General features: G+C 36.1%; 2 protein-coding genes across 3 annotated transcripts; both read right to left on the reverse strand.

Moving 5' to 3' along the window:
- Window positions 1-292: 292 nt before the first annotated feature.
- On the reverse strand, window positions 293-3554 carry LOC147865641 (uncharacterized). 2 transcript variants are annotated; one of them, XM_087318691.1, is made up of 5 exons: window positions 3356-3554; window positions 2356-2488; window positions 1541-1967; window positions 1185-1360; window positions 293-924 (listed from the first exon to the last, which is right to left on the reverse strand). In XM_087318691.1, exons 1-5 carry the CDS (start codon window positions 3428-3430, stop codon window positions 824-826), a joined length of 912 nt encoding a protein of 303 aa, XP_087174817.1. In that variant the 5' UTR covers window positions 3431-3554; the 3' UTR covers window positions 293-823. The 2 variants fall into 2 exon arrangements, with proteins under 2 accessions (XP_087174817.1, XP_087174818.1); XM_087318692.1 differs by having other exon boundaries at window positions 2356-2496.
- A 2454-nt stretch (window positions 3555-6008) lies between these two features.
- Window positions 6009-12283, reverse strand: LOC147865642 (ubiquitin-conjugating enzyme E2 2-like). The gene is made up of 6 exons (XM_087318510.1): window positions 12121-12283; window positions 10524-10608; window positions 7066-7158; window positions 6870-6958; window positions 6384-6469; window positions 6009-6279 (listed from the first exon to the last, which is right to left on the reverse strand). Exons 1-6 carry the CDS (start codon window positions 12184-12186, stop codon window positions 6240-6242), a joined length of 459 nt encoding a protein of 152 aa, XP_087174636.1. The 5' UTR covers window positions 12187-12283; the 3' UTR covers window positions 6009-6239.
- Between the last annotated feature and the right edge of the window lie 3405 nt (window positions 12284-15688).

Here is a 15688-nt window from a genome sequence, read left to right on the forward strand (position 1 = left end):
GTTATTGCATGTGCTCATAAGATATTCAAACTCAATCTTGGTTGTGGCGACCACACTTCTATAGGTGGTCCTCTCTTTAAGTTATTCCAATACAAAATGAAACAGCTTAACAACAATGTTTTTACAACCAATTGACCCACCATAATCCAACAATTATCCAAAATGTTATGTTAAGGAGATAGACAAGAGATGCATGAGCATGTTGTGTATCATCTAGCTTTGAATGACACATGGCGGCTTATGAAGATAATCCAGTCAAATGCAAACGAAATTACACATACCTTCATGGATATTTGATAGGATATAAAAAGGCATTTTCAAATAAATAGCAACATAGATCACATTTTTGAAAAAATCATTCAAGTGTTTTTTTATATCTCAAGCATTCTTGTCATCGATCACTCTACAAAGTTATCATGGCCACCCTTGGGTAAAGCCTAGAGGTATGTGATCAGTGAGATTCAATCATGAAGGATACATCGAATCGTGAAACGAATGCTTGTATAATGAATATAATGATCAGAACATATTGCCCTTTGTGTTGTCATTGACACCTGACACCGAGGAGAGCATCATGGTTGGTTATTGCTCAAACTTCTTTCACTCTCAAAAATTTCACATCTAGCCCTTTGAAGTTTGCACCATAGCTACTTACTGAGATGGATACTGTGACCAACTCAATTAGAAACTTACGATGCAAAATATGATGGCACATTTGGAAGTTGCAACTGGGAAGTTTCAGGCATCTTGCAAGGTTGATAAATGAGAGATCAAGATTCAATGTGTGATAATAAATTCCCTATATCCATGTAGTGAGACAAATTTAATGCTTGATGGGACCCTTAACTCTCTTGCCAAATGGAGGTGTTTGACCAAGTGGGAGGTTATGGCACCAACTCGTTCTTGCACCTTGGCCTGCCAACCCTGTATATATCGAAGAAAAAAGTGAGTGTTTTCATAAGTTCCAAAGGAGTGCACACACCACCGTGGAGGAGGACACTCATAAATATGCAACCATAGCATGCGAGTTCAATAAAAGGCATTTTTCAACCTCATATTTCTTACATATTATTTACGTTCATAAGGGTATCATTTAAGTGGGTATATGCACATTGTATATGGAAAGGCAGCTTATATTCTATGAACAAGTGGATAAATGTAGGGATGGAGAGTTATATACATACCATAGACCCTGTAAAATCCATATCTACTATATGGAGGAAGTCTTGATACATTGGGAGAATCATCGTCCTTTATGGATTGAGCATTGTTACATTTGTTCTGGCTCAATCCAGGACAAGCCTGTTCGGTTTGCCATTGTTTAGAACTTTGGATGGGTGTTTGATTTGTCGGAGTAAACCTGTAGATAACATAAGAGTTTCTTAATTGTATAAGATTTGGGGGTTCTAAACATGTTAAAATATGATTTAGTAAATTGTTTCTTTAACGTGTTATGATATGCTTTAGTTTAGTTTGGACATATTATCAAAGTGGGGAGATGTGTGTGTGTGTGTGTGTGTGTGATTTTTTTTCCACATACTTGTCTTCATCAATAAAAAGTTGCAACTTCTCAGCAAGCTTGTTGAGAATACATTCCAGTTGTATGGTGTCTTCCTCAATGCCAGTTGGGTCTATCCTTCCATGGAGTTTACTTAATCTCCCTTCAGCGGTCTCATCTAAAGAAGGGGATTTGCTAGCATCATTCAACCTATGTGTTATTATCTCATCCATTGGGTTTGAATTGCTGCTCTTTGTTTGTCTACTCTTCATCGAATTTGCTTGAGAGATATTATCATTTGCTTGAGAGAGATTATCTGAATATGTAGTTTTGTTGGCCCTTCCAAAAGCCTTAGAAGTAGTATTTTTCCGTAACTTCTCAAGATGAGCATTTTTTTTTCGTTCCATGTCAGCATTCCTTAGCTTCTCAAGGTGAGACTTGAAATAATTCTCAGTTGGGGTATCAAATCCTGCATACGAAGAAATATATGGGATTAAAGTCTATACTCATAATAGCATCTTATTTCCTTGGGTTGAAGCAATGCTTTAGTTTCCCTCTCTATATTACACAACACCAAACCCTCTACGTTTGCATTGCAAGGCATAAGCTTTAACACTACACCACAATGTTTAAACTACAAAAAAATTAGACCCTAGAATGGTTTAATTCTCGAAGAAGTTAAACAGTAATTTTAGACTATTATGATGCATAGCATAAATGCTATGCTTTCAAATTTTTGGACACCATAATCTGCATCAATAACCAATGTGATGCACACAAACTTTTCTCATTTAATATATAAAGTGAATATAGATGCATTGCGCTATTGTTTACTGATAAAGAGTTATAGTTTTTACCATCATTGAGCTCTCGATCAGGGCTTGTGTCTCGAAGTCGCATAAGACCAAGTTGTTTTCGACACTTAATCATCCCCTTTGTTAACACCTCACATCGACCTTCACTGTCTCCTGCCAGTCTTTTCTGTTCTTCCTGACAAACTAGCAAAGCCATGAGGATGTTGCTATTATATAATTATGGTATATCACATTATTATATAGACAGTTTTGGATATCCATATATATATATATATATATACAAGGTTCACGTTGTGTTATAAAAAATAGTTGGACCTCCATATATGTGGGAATCTCATGTTACCATTATAACAAGTTTTGCATATTCATATGCAGATATTAGAAAAATGCATGTTATCATCTAACCAGTTTCGGATATTCATATGCATGTTTAACAGATCCTCAAATTTCATCCATTCATTTTATAGCAACTTTTGATACATTTTGATGGCACGTAAATTACGTCGTCATATTAGCAAATCAATCTCCTTCATTGTTATTGTGTGGAACTGATTCCTCAATTCGGCAAATCCCACTTGCTCCAATTCTCAGCCATACGTTATGGCAACTTTTAGTATGCTGGAGAGTTTAATGATATGCATAGCCATTGCAGCACATTTGATCCATTTGTTCCTTAAAGTTGTGAATAAAGACCTCTAACTTGGACCCATTTCTTCCATTTGTTCAGCTATTATTATGAGCAATTCTTGATATATTGTGTCTTTAATGCATAGCCACAACAGCGAATTAACGTCACTGAAATCATTCTATACTTGTGAATAGAAACGCCCTTTAATGTGGGCAACAATTGTGACAACCCTTTCCTAAATATTGGAGAGTTTAAGGCATGTATAGCCACAACACTGAAACTATGTCATTAATTCTAAATAAAAGTTTATGGTAGAAGATCAAATAGTTTAACTTCCTTTTTTGTTCTTTGTGTTTCTGTTTTGGTTTTTTTCTTTAGATTCTATATGAAGGAAAACAAAATAGCTCAGCTTACCTCTGATGTAAGGGTGTAAAATCTCCCATATTCCATATTGGATGTCCGCCATACCAAATCTCGAGCCGGTTTCATGACTTTAAGACTTGAGGCAAAAGATATTATACATATATAAAAGAAGAAAGAAGGAGAGAAAGCAAGAAGAGGAAGACCGGCATGGTGATGGTAATGGAGCAAATAGAGTAAATACGTATTTTAGCCATCTTCTTGAACGATGATGATAGATGAAGCAAATAGGGTACGTATATATGTATGTATAGCTTAATCGTATCAGAAACTATGCATAATCAATCAATCATAAAGATAGATCATGTAATGTATAAGCGTATGTGCATATATTACGTATTAATTAATATGCGTTTTTTTATTTAGTCTTGTAGACAGGCAGAAGCTCGAGTAGACAGTTTCTGTTAACGACATTCTCCCTTCCTTCCTTCCTTCTTCTTCTTCTTCTTCTTCTTCCTCTTCTTCTTCTTACTTCGTCGTCTTCTTCTTCTGCTTCTTCTTCTTCTTTTTCTTTGTCGTCGTCGTCGTCTAACTGTCGATGCTAAAAAGACTTTAGAGAAACTCACCGGAATGCCCCTCCCCTCCTATCTTGGCTTTTCCATATTTAGCAAAATAACCCTCTATCAGTCTCCTAAAGCCTTGGAAAAGAAAGGAGGGGTCCATAACATCTGAAAAACCTCACAATGATACTTACTTTCTTCAAGATATAATACATCGAAAAAGACAAATTATCATGCTTTTGGCCATTGCATGATTACATGGTGTTACCATGCCCAACTATATTTCCTTCAAACAACTAACGCAATCAAGGACTTACGCCTAGGTGTGTGAAGTCATTAAGCCAAGGGGATTTGAACCATTTCCATGCACTTCAATGTTGGCCACAAGAGAAGAACAAGTGTGGCACTCAGTAACGAAACCCGGGAAGAGGGAGACTATTGAGGTAGAGTGTAAAGGGCTCAAACATTGTAAAAGCTCTAAACAACATGTTTTTAGGTCTTTTAGGTTGTAGCTTACGCCTCTCCTAATCCACCCTAAAACCCCACCTATGTATTGATGTATTGCCCACATCCTCCCGAGGTGGTAGTTTATTTGACATGTGCATTTGGGTAACATTTTGAAAAAAAAAGTCTTTTGAAATATCTTACAAGTGCATTCATGTAACTTTATTGTCCATGTGGACTAGAGAGAGCAAGTTGGACAACAAGAATGAGAATGTGTGTCTAAATGATCAATCACCTCACTAGTGTCCAAATGATGGTTTGTTTTATTGTGCATGTGGACTAGAGAGAGAACAAGTTGGTTAGCAAGAATGAGAATGTGTCTAAATGATTGACCACCTCACAAATGTGCAAATGATGGATTGTTTAATGTTTTATTGTCGTATCCCATAGAAAGTTTTGTAAGGGAAATTGTGCCTAATTGTGTTTGTACTCAATGTCATGTGATGATATGCAATGTCTAGCTCACTTTGCGATGCTTACATTTAGGGGCAAAATTGTATTCCATGACATCCATGCTTGTGATACATGAATGAATATAGATATTAATGTACTAATAGAGAGAGAGAGAGAGAGATGCCACATGCTCATACATATATATGTAGATCTAGATGCAACAAACATGCATGAGCTTCAAATTTTGTGTTTGATGAAGGGCATTGATGGATTTTCAAGTCCAAGTTGCATGGGGATGCTAACAAAAAGAAAGACGTTAGGTTGGAACTTGGCATAACCCATTGCACCATGGCCAATATTGGATAAACACTAAGGGACATGACTTGTAAAATGTGCCGCCAAATTGTTGTATCTTTTCATTAGAGTTTAGCAAAGGTGTTCATGATTGCATTACAAGTGCGACACTCAGGATACTTGATTCAAAATGTAGAATAACCTAATCATGCTTTTCATGAACGCTTTCATTGCTAGAACTCATACAAAGCAAATAACTAATTTTACTCAAACTTCTGCTTCTATCATATGAATGCACTTCAAATTAATGAAATTAAATGAAATGCCTACAGAAGTTCATAAACAACTCATAAGTGTGATGCCTACTCTCACTTACATACAGGAAGAATGAATAATAACCTTCAAGTCTACCTAGATAAAGGATAGAAGGCTTCCAGAAATATTTATCATAAAACCCATTTCCTCATAAAACATTGAAGCATCACAATGTTAACAATGAGACACAGCAAAACAAGATGGCTTACCTTGATCAAGACTATGTCCAACCAGTCCAAATTGAGGTGACATGATCGGCATATAGACACAAAACCATTACAGCTGCAAATCTGAACATGTATCTTATTATGACCTTCCTTTCATATTAGGCAAATGTCTTTGTTTTTTCTAACTTCCATCAATAACTTATATCTTTACAAAAATTTCCAGGTATAAGGCTATTTGACACTTACAACTAGTCAATCTTATGATGATTAATAAACTAGCAGCAAACATATTATGGGTTGCAAAACACTTCATGTCATATACCAACCAAATTCAAATCATAAAATGTGGAATGGGCAGAGACAAGATGAACTAAACAATGTGATATTAGCATATCCATTGTTTATTGTTCGTCAAATTACTCTGCACATTATTTTTTTAATGTGCAGAACTTTTCAATATTTTGCTATATATCATCAACATAAGACCAATATAATGATATGAAGCAGAAAATAACAAGTAAACTTGAATCTCATCCTTAAACAATTGCATTTCACCTATTTTTCATGTTATGTAGGCAAACACACCATACAATATGTCTTCTGGATAAGACCCTTCTTCTCTTTGTAATTCAAACCGGAACTGTACAAGCCATATGTGAAGGATAAAAATCATTCACCCAAATACCCATTTTACGTGACCTCTTTTCATGATTCCAAAGACTTCCGCACACACTGCCTTACTTTTCTGTGAATTCAATAAGACAACCAGAAATGTTAAGGATGGAAATTCCCTTTAAAGAGTTTTCAAAAATGTTAAATGAATATTTCTATGGAAGAAAAACCACCAACCTGTTGTAAGTCTTAATATCAGTTTGATACAAATGAGCTGCATCTGGATTTGCTGGACTTGCTGGGTTTGGATCTGTAAGAAGAGACTGATTGCAACAAGGAGAAAAAAACATCAGAAAATACAAAAAAACTAATGGAAGTCATTTCATGGATATTCAACAAGAAAAAAGAGCAACTTTCCCATTTTTCAATACCTTTCTTTGAAGGTTAGAAAGAGAGAAGAGACCAGAATAAAATCAATAGAAGTCATCACTTGGATGATAGGAGAAAAAAGAGAAGAAACAAACAAAACCGCTTCATGGATGCTAAACAAGAAAAACGAGCAAACACATCAGAGTTCCTAATTTTCTAACTTTTCTTGAATGGTTAGAGAGCAGGAGTGAGACAAGACAACACGATATAGAAGTCATTAGGCGGCAAAAAGCACAGGAACAAGTTAATAAATGATTGAGCATATGATTCCACCAAAAGTTTCCAAGTGTTCACCTGAATAGAAGTCAGAATCGTAGAAACATTGTGACAAGGTGACCATGCATCTTGAATGATGTCCATGCACAGAGTGCCATCAGTATAAACTGCAAAAATATAAAAAACACAGTACAGTGATTTAGTCAATGGAAATTGACAATGAGCGTTTACATCCAGCAGCATCAGAAAAGGAGGAAAGCCATACTGGCCTCACCATTTGGGTGATAAACTTCGGATGTGAATCTCACTCTCGGGGGCTTTTCAGGGTAAGACTCACTGAAAATAAGGCGCAAGGAGAATATTCCACCTGGACAAGGATTCAAAATCTCATAAAGTTTCAAATGTAACCAGAGATAGTTCTCTAATGTCACAGAGTAAATAATGGTGTTTTAACAATCTCTTGTATAAAAAATGCAAGGATGAACATGTATCAGAGAAACATCTGTCAATACATAATATAAATACAAACATGGCATAACAAAGATAAATGTTTCATATAAAAATATGCATAGTGTTACACACTTGTCTAGTCTGAAATAGGGAGAGAACAAAGAAGAGTATACTGCAATGTTGGACAGTGAGCAACCTACCACAATTTTGTGTTGCAAGAGAATGGCACATGATACCACACAACAATGATGATTATCTTAATTGACTCCAAAACTCCGCCTATGTCTTCCTTTTTTAAAATATACACATTTTGCATCTGGGTACAAATTTAATGCTACACATTCATGTAAAATCAAACAGCATTGGAATAAGAGAGACGTTCTAAACCCATGTAACCACAAGATTTTGTCAAAAAAGAGAAGTATAAATCTAAGGAGAGCTTTTCTTTCATATGTTCTTGGGTACTCATATGTCCTTTTGTGTGTTTCCCTTTCTTTCTCAAATACAGGCAAGTTTTACACACACCAGAGGATGGATTCATCATCAGGCCCTCTTATATAGACATACATCTATCCTTTCTGTTGCATTGCATGACAGGGCAGCTGTGAACTTCTTCACATCAGTTAAGAGAATGTATGATAGGCAAATATGCACAGAATATATTTAGAGGAAAGAATTTGCAAATTGTGTCATGAGGGAATGGAATCTGAAGAACATTACGTATGGAACTGTAGTAGTGTTTTTTATGAAATAAGAGACAAATACCAATGCCTCTTTAAGCAAGGCTTTGGCCCACTATGCAAGGTAATGGAATATGAGGACCAAAGGTGCCTAGGGCTTTTCTTGCTAGAACTCAAGAGACGCAAATAAAAGTCGATGAAGGACAATAATACAGCAACACGAGCTCATCAACAAAGAACAATCACAACTTATTTTAGGACCATCACTCCTTATGCTACAATTCAATCAAGGGCTACTCAAATGGGCTCCCAGCAAGGACATAGCAAAGGGGTTACAATAGATCCGGCAATGGCAATTTGACGTGCACATTGACATTGACCATGTTCTCACCACTCTTCTGAATGACAAATAGAGGCAATTATCTCCTGCCATTGCAAGTGCTTGCCTCACTTCGAAGACCTCTCCATTTTGGATCAACCTATGCTAGCGATCTTTTGAACACAAAAATACAATCTATCTGACTTGAAAATCTGACATGTACTGGTATAAAGATTCTTTAGCCACATTTTACCTTATTTACTTTTTGAACTTAGTAACATTTACTTTCGTTTGTTGTTCTCAAAGATGAGACAACACTTAATATGTGATCTCTTGTTTGGTCTTATCGGCCATTTTGGCCTTGTAAATGATGTTTATATCTTTCTTTCTTTCTTTCTTTCTTTCTTCTTCTTTCTTCCACTTGTTTTTACCTTTACTTTTTCTTGGTTGTTGCCATTGTTGTGGTCTGGTCCTCATCATCATCATCATCAAGCATAGAAACCATGAGGTCCCAAGGTCCTTGCCTCTACAAATCTGCTCATCTACGTCCCTAGTTCCTCTTTCAACTAGAGCCCCTCCTTTTACCATATACTCGTAGAAGCCTCAAACATACATACTCTCTTCTTTGATTATTTCTATCGAAGTCACCACATCCGACAAGCTCAGTCAGCCATCTTTGAGTTCTTGTAGCAAAAAAATTCATTGGCACATCTGTCTACCCGTCTCTAACGTTGACTCCAAAAACCCTTCTTTAAGAAAAAACCGACTCTTTTTCCCAAAAACTTGTGTTTATATAGGTTCAACCCCTATGCTAGATGTATCTATTTCGTTTCACATTTATTCTTGTCCCCTATGCTTGTTTTGGCATTCCTGTTTTCTTCTCCACTATGTTTGTTTTGACCTTTCTGCCTTTTCCTTTCTACTTTTAGTGGCCACACTTTTAACCTGAGTTACATGCATGTATTTTACAGTTATGTATGTTCTTAGTTAAATTACTTATCGCTAAGGCTTATTACTTCATCGATAGTCATAATGTATTATAATATTGGGGTGCAGGATTCAAAACCCATACCATACACGCATACATATTTTATTTATCACTAGATAAATCTGTAACACTCATAAAATGGTGAGAATGTGCAAGGAACAAGGTGTTTCGCGCCATGCACCATTGGCAACACATCGCAGTATTGCAAATGAGGTGCAAAGAACTCCAACCTATATGAGAAGAAATAGAAAGAAGGATAAAAATGTGAGTCTAACTTCAAATTAATGATGGAAAAAGTATATACATACATCTTCAATGAAGAATGACAAATCCCTTGTCCTGTCCATGTAGTATATCTTGAATACTTTGGATATTCCCAGACATGTGGTGGATCTATATGATTCGAGTAACCCTTATTTGCCACATAAGCCTTGATCCAAGATAGGCAACCCATGAACATAATTGAATTCTATAACGATTATTTCCCGGCCATGAACGCGATCCAAGATACGCAGCCATGTGAGGGATCTATATGACTCAAGTAACCCTTATTTGCCACATGGGATGCAGGTAATATGAGTCACAATCCAAGATAGGAAACCCATGAACGTAAATAAATTCTATAACAATTATTACCCACATAGGATGCAAGGTAACATGTTTCAAGAGATATTGCATGCATCAGAATACATAGGTACCAAGAACTACAACATGCCACAAATTGCTAGTGCACTCTTTTGAGCCCTTTTTAAAACCTTCAAGAGATCAAACAAGACAACAATAGTAAGGAAACAATAATAATTCCTAGATGCAAAGACACACATCAGGTTACGTATGTACCAAGGATATTGCATGCATCAGGCTCATATGTATGATAGGACTACGTCATGCTTGGAAAGGTTAGTACATTCTATGGAGCCTTTGTAAGGCTTCTAGAATCATACAAGAGAAAGACGGTCAGGAGCAATAATAATTTCTAGATGCAATGGAAATTTTAGTTGATGAATCATGAGCATCATCAATATTTGACATAGAAGAACGGGTAAATAGCTATCACATTGTATCATCTACGTACGAGCTAAGATGAAAAGCTTTCTGCACATAGCACACATTGACAAAACAGATGAGGGAAAAGGGTGATGATGTAAATTACTGAGTCTGATGTTCAACCCTACTAATTAATAAACATTACTATAATTATAGAATAGCACAATTATATTCTGATTGCAACACCTACATAAGAGCCAAAATAGGATGAACTTATCCTGAAATCATTAAAAAAGAAGCAATCATACCTTCCCAAGGGCTGTCTTCTGGGCCAAAAACCGTGGCACTCCACACAAACAGGTTTTCATCACCATATGGACTCGCACTGCATCCCTGGAGTAGAGAGATGAAGGATCCAAAATGAAAGACAAGGTGTGCAATTAGCTAGAGTGGGAATGAAACAAAGGATTTGTGAAAATCTAGTTATGAAATAAGCCTTGACCTAAAAGATCAATCAACAACTGACAAAATACCTATAAAAGGACGAATAGTTGACAAAGGTTGCCTTTTAGAGAGGAAAGAGGAAAAAAGAAACAAGGTATCCTCACATAGATGAAAAAGGTAGCAATAAAATAGATGAAATACAAAGAGAGTCTGAGGAAAACGAAATGAAACAAAATATTCATGACAATCTAGATATCCCTGAACAAACAGGTGGCAACAGACAAGAAGATTGGTTTATAATGCGACAAATGATCAAAATCAATGACAAACTTGCAGTTTCAATGAGAAAGCGGATAAAAGGGATTCATGAAAAACTAGCTATGAAATAGCCCCAAAGGAAACAAGTAGTTCAAAATTAGACAACAAGAGCTGAAATATGGAGCGAATGTTGAAATGAAACAAAATGGAAACCAGTGAAATGAGCCAAGTATCAGCGAAAAAGTAGTGAAATAGCTGCCAATCAAAAAGGTTGCACAAATATGGAAGAAAATATCCATAAATAGATGTAAGGATCTAGAACGATGGCAAAGCTTGCAGTTTGCAAAGGGAAAATAGGGAAGAGAGGGAATATAAGCACAGGATCATAAAAACTAGCTGATAAATAGCTACGTTAAAATGAAAAAGGTGATGCAAAAGTACCAGTGATATGGAAAGAGAAACTATAGACATTCTATAGTTTACGAAGAAACAAAGAAATAGTGAAAATCTACATGTGTTATAGATTTTGAATGAAACAAAGCAAGGCAGAATCAGAAGAAAGCACTGTGGGAATGAAGCTGTGAGACAATATAAACGGGTGAATTGCCAAAAACAAAAACAAGGTTTGCATTTTTCAAAGCAGAAAGCGGAGGATTCACAAAAATCTATCAGCCAAATAGCCTGAAATGGAAAAAACAGAATAAAATAACAAATATAGGAATAAAAGATCACAAACAATGACAATGAATGCAGTTTGCGGAACAATGGTACCACAGCTGTGAAATAAACCTAAAAGAAAAAGGTACAGCAATAACAGAAGAAAAAGACATATCATAAAATGAATAGTCGGCTTCAAAGAGAAAGACATGTAAACAGGCAAATAATTTATCCATTAAAAATTTATGAAACAGAAAAGAAAAAGGAATAAAATCTCTATGAAGAAGTTCATGGCCAAAAACGGCCGATAAAGGAACAGAAAAGACAGAATAAACCTAATACAAACCGATGTGTGAAGGAAAAGATCAAAGAGCAAGGGATCCATCGAAAACTAATTCTAAAAATATAGAGCTACACGAAACAAACAGAGTAGAAAAATAGAAGAAAACCCGATAGATAGATCATAGAACAGGGAGAGAGGGGGAGAGAGGTGCGTGTGCGTGTGGGTGGGTGGGAACGATATGAAATTGTGGTGGCGTTTGATACCTCGGGAGGTTCATTTCGGATGACCTTGAGATCGGACATGAGCCGGAGCTGTGCAGAGGACGCCATAGCGTCAGATGGAAAAGCTTCAGAGCTTCTCTGCAGAAGCTTCGTCTCTCTCGCCGATCAGAACGACGAAGGATGAAGAAAGACGAAGGATGAAGACGAAGGTGATATATTCTTAATCTACCCAAATACCCCTTTTGCGTATTTTCGAAAGAATTCCCAAAATGCCCCTCCTATTTTCCACAAATAGAGAGAGAGAGAGAGATACCAAAATATCCCTTGGGTATGTATCTTCGAAGAATTCTCAAAATACCCCTCCTGTCTTCTCGGAGATGAATATGACTCTCCTTCTCCTTCATTTCGCGAGCGTATGAGAAATCATGATGGTCTTTGGTTGGAAAGGATCGCACAACTTATGGACAAACTTCGAATTGTATGCATGGTCCATGTGACTTGGTACTACAATACGTTAATAGGTCTTGGGGGGATTTGTCTTCACTAATAGGCCATTATCCTACATGTGATATATATGCAACTTTGTCTTCACTAATAGGCCATTATCCTACATGTGATATATATGCAACGTTTCATGTCTAAGATTCCATACATAAATCAGGCATCGTAACACCGTATTGTATATAGTTACTACACCATCTCCTATTTATGCATGATCGTCAATTGTGATCCTATATACCAGGGTCGTGATGTATTATATATAGCGAAGGTTATGTTTCAAAACCATTATTGCTCAACGTCAACCTTTGGCACGTTTGGCAAATTCCTTGTTTTCCTTTCCTTCTTACTCTCTTTTCCAATTCAAATTTGTTTTTGGCTTTCACCCCTACCAAATTTTACCAAAATCCCCTTCTTTATTCTTTTGTTAGAACTTCGGGAAACACTTTAATAGCCATTGAGTATGTAAGCAAGCCAAAATACATGCATGTCTTATCTAAGCTCACGTGCCTTATATTACAACCAATCTTGTGGCACTAGAGTAAGACAATCATCAAAAACTTAAAAGTTAAAACAATTGAGTGCCAAGAATGGACAACAACATGAGGGGTTACCTTGTTGTCTATTGCTTATAACGCGTCGAAAGAGACTTGCAGTTCCAAACCCTTGGATTCAATAATTATTTGATAGCTTGAATGACATAATGAAGGCGTTCTCTGCTATGGTGATATGCTTCAAAAAACAATGTTTAGTTTTCCCAAAAACACCTCCCAAAGTAATATGAGGATTTCTAACTTGGTGTGTCTCATGATTCAAATGCACCTTGCTTCATGTCCAACCACTGTTGTTCTAGTTGGATTTTGGTCAAAACATTATTAACATTGTTGGAAAATACTAATGTGGTTGCGCCCTTGGAAGAGTAAAAGTCACCATGTTTACTAAAACAATTTGTATGGTTTTATTGATGTGTTCCAAAAATATAGACAAGGTTAAAATGGCAATCAACGATATGTGAATATTGTGGCAAGGAGATCATTGTGCCTCAACTTATGCTACAAATTTATCCTTCTTGTATATGATATAATATGGGACGAGGAAGTGTTGATTGATCAATTTCAACATGGTCATTTAACTGACATAAATCATTTGTTGCTCAAGTTTTCATGAAGAACCCCCAATCACTCATAGCGGTGATTAGTTGCAATTAGGGGAAGATCTACCATGGAGGTCAATATGTAAGCAACCACCATTAGAGCTTAAGATTATTTGAGAGTATATCGATGGAATCTTGCAATCCTAGGAACCTTGTCAATGCACCCATGTTTTTTTGTCAAGAAGAAAGATAGTTCTCTTCATTTGGTTGTGGATAATTGATAAATCAACAAGGTCGTGGTTTGAATTAAGGCATGCTTTCAAGCCATTTAGAATGTCCTAATGGAGCGAAATACTTCATGAAGCTCGATGGAATCTTTTAGAGTGTCTCAATGGAATGAAATGCTTTGTAATGCGTACAACCTTGTGTTTTGTTTTTTAGGAAATGCATTTCGCACTCAATACAGAGATTTCGAGTACAGAACTATGTCATTTCACTCCCATTAATGCATTGTCTAATTCTCAAGACTATGGCGAGTAATTATTTCTACAATTTCTTAGACATATCCATCGTAGTTATTTAAACATCTCAATTTATTCAAGAGGAACATGATGCCCATGTTTAAAAAGATGAAGTTCGTAAATGATTGTGAGGATACATATTTGAACCATTTGAACTTACGAAAGTCCAACATAATCCGACAACATTGAGTTGGAAATCCCACAACATATAGGGGAATTACGGGCATGTTTTTTAGTGTCTTCCACAAGAATCCCTCTTTTAGAAAGAAATTTGATATTTTCTTCCTCTTCATCATTGTCATAATCAATCTTGACCCTTCTTGTAGTGTTGCTTGTAGTCATCTTCCATTGTGCTCTAAGTTGACTTGAGCATCAAACTCTTAGATAATTCTTTTTTGATAACAAATCTTCATCAAAGTCCTCTTTTCTAGTTGTACATTGTCTTCTCTTTTGAACCTTGCCCTAAAACAACATGACAACGACATGTTTGTTTGAACAAGATCAGAGAAAAGGCATAGGATACTCAGGCGTGACAATAGTCTTAACCACCAACATAACAATCATTTTAACAGCAACAAGTGATACATTTCATTGGTATTTTAAGGAGCACATCATCAAATGTTATTTAGCTCTTCATATTGTCGCTAAACGTAGCCATTTGAATACCTTCCTATTCAAATTTAGCAGAATTCAACATAACCCTTAATTAAATGACAGATCATTCCTTCTATGAGTTTTGAAGCATGAATAACAATCAAATTTCTCACATACAATGACACCACACAATAAGACTTTGTCTTGCCCTTGAGAGTAACCCTCAACAATATTGGCTTCATCCACATATGTTGCCTTCGGTGGTCATGGGACATGTCTGCCAAAAAGTAATAAAGAATTTGCATTAGAAATTAATAAATACTCAAGTTTTTCTTGAAGTAAATAAAATAATATTATATATGTATGTATGTATATGTGGCTTGCATTTGGGGGCAACTCAAACTCATCTCTAGTATACCCAAAGTTCATGTTTTCATGTGATGGCAACCTTGAAGGGAGACTCATAAATTTTCATGGAAGTTGGCCTAAAATATTCTATTTCAGGTAAAAAAGAGAAGAGCTATTCTTCTCTTTTCTTCCTGTCCGCTAAGATGGATGATAATCCTTTGGCCTTGCCTTTCCTTTCACGGTTGTCTTGTCGCTAGTTGTCCTGGCAGAACTTTGCCATTCCACTCGTGATATGCGGTGAAATCTCTGTCTAAATCATCGAAGAGGAAAATGTTTGGGCATTAGGGATAACGCATCATGCAAATATTTATAAATTATAAGTTATGCACAAAATTAAAGCTAACGTAGTGCAAAATGCAAATAAATCAGTCGCATTTCTATGCGATCAATCTCCATGAAATAAATAAAGTAATATTAGAAATTCATATATGTATGTTTGTACGTACATATCTACATACATGGCTTGGATTTGGGGCCAACTTTAGCTCATCTCAAG

Source organism: Azolla caroliniana, unplaced genomic scaffold (assembly GCF_043228905.1).
Source record: "Azolla caroliniana isolate FFs.n. ecotype wild unplaced genomic scaffold, voAzoCaro1.0.p SCAF_4, whole genome shotgun sequence".
In the NCBI taxonomy this organism is placed as follows: Eukaryota; Viridiplantae; Streptophyta; class Polypodiopsida; order Salviniales; family Salviniaceae; genus Azolla; species Azolla caroliniana.

Bases quoted from the DNA above. Each gene is read 5' to 3' on its own strand.
- LOC147865642 (XM_087318510.1), bottom strand. From the start codon at position 12,186: ATGGCGTCCTCTGCACAGCTCCGGCTCATGTCCGATCTCAAGGTCATC. The intron at 7,159-10,523 runs GTATGATTGCTT...ATCCTTGTCCAG, and splicing joins AGAAGACAGCCCTTGGGAAG to GTGGAATATTCTCCTTGCGC. The intron at 6,470-6,869 runs GTGAACACTTGG...TGTTGCAATCAG, and splicing joins CGATTCTGACTTCTATTCAG to TCTCTTCTTACAGATCCAAA.
- LOC147865641 (XM_087318691.1), bottom strand. From the start codon at position 3,430: ATGAAACCGGCTCGAGATTTGGTATGGCGGACATCCAATATGGAATAT. The intron at 2,489-3,355 runs GTAAGCTGAGCT...CTAGTTTGTCAG, and splicing joins TTTACACCCTTACATCAGAG to GAAGAACAGAAAAGACTGGC. The intron at 1,968-2,355 runs GTAAAAACTATA...CTTCGTATGCAG, and splicing joins TGATCGAGAGCTCAATGATG to GATTTGATACCCCAACTGAG.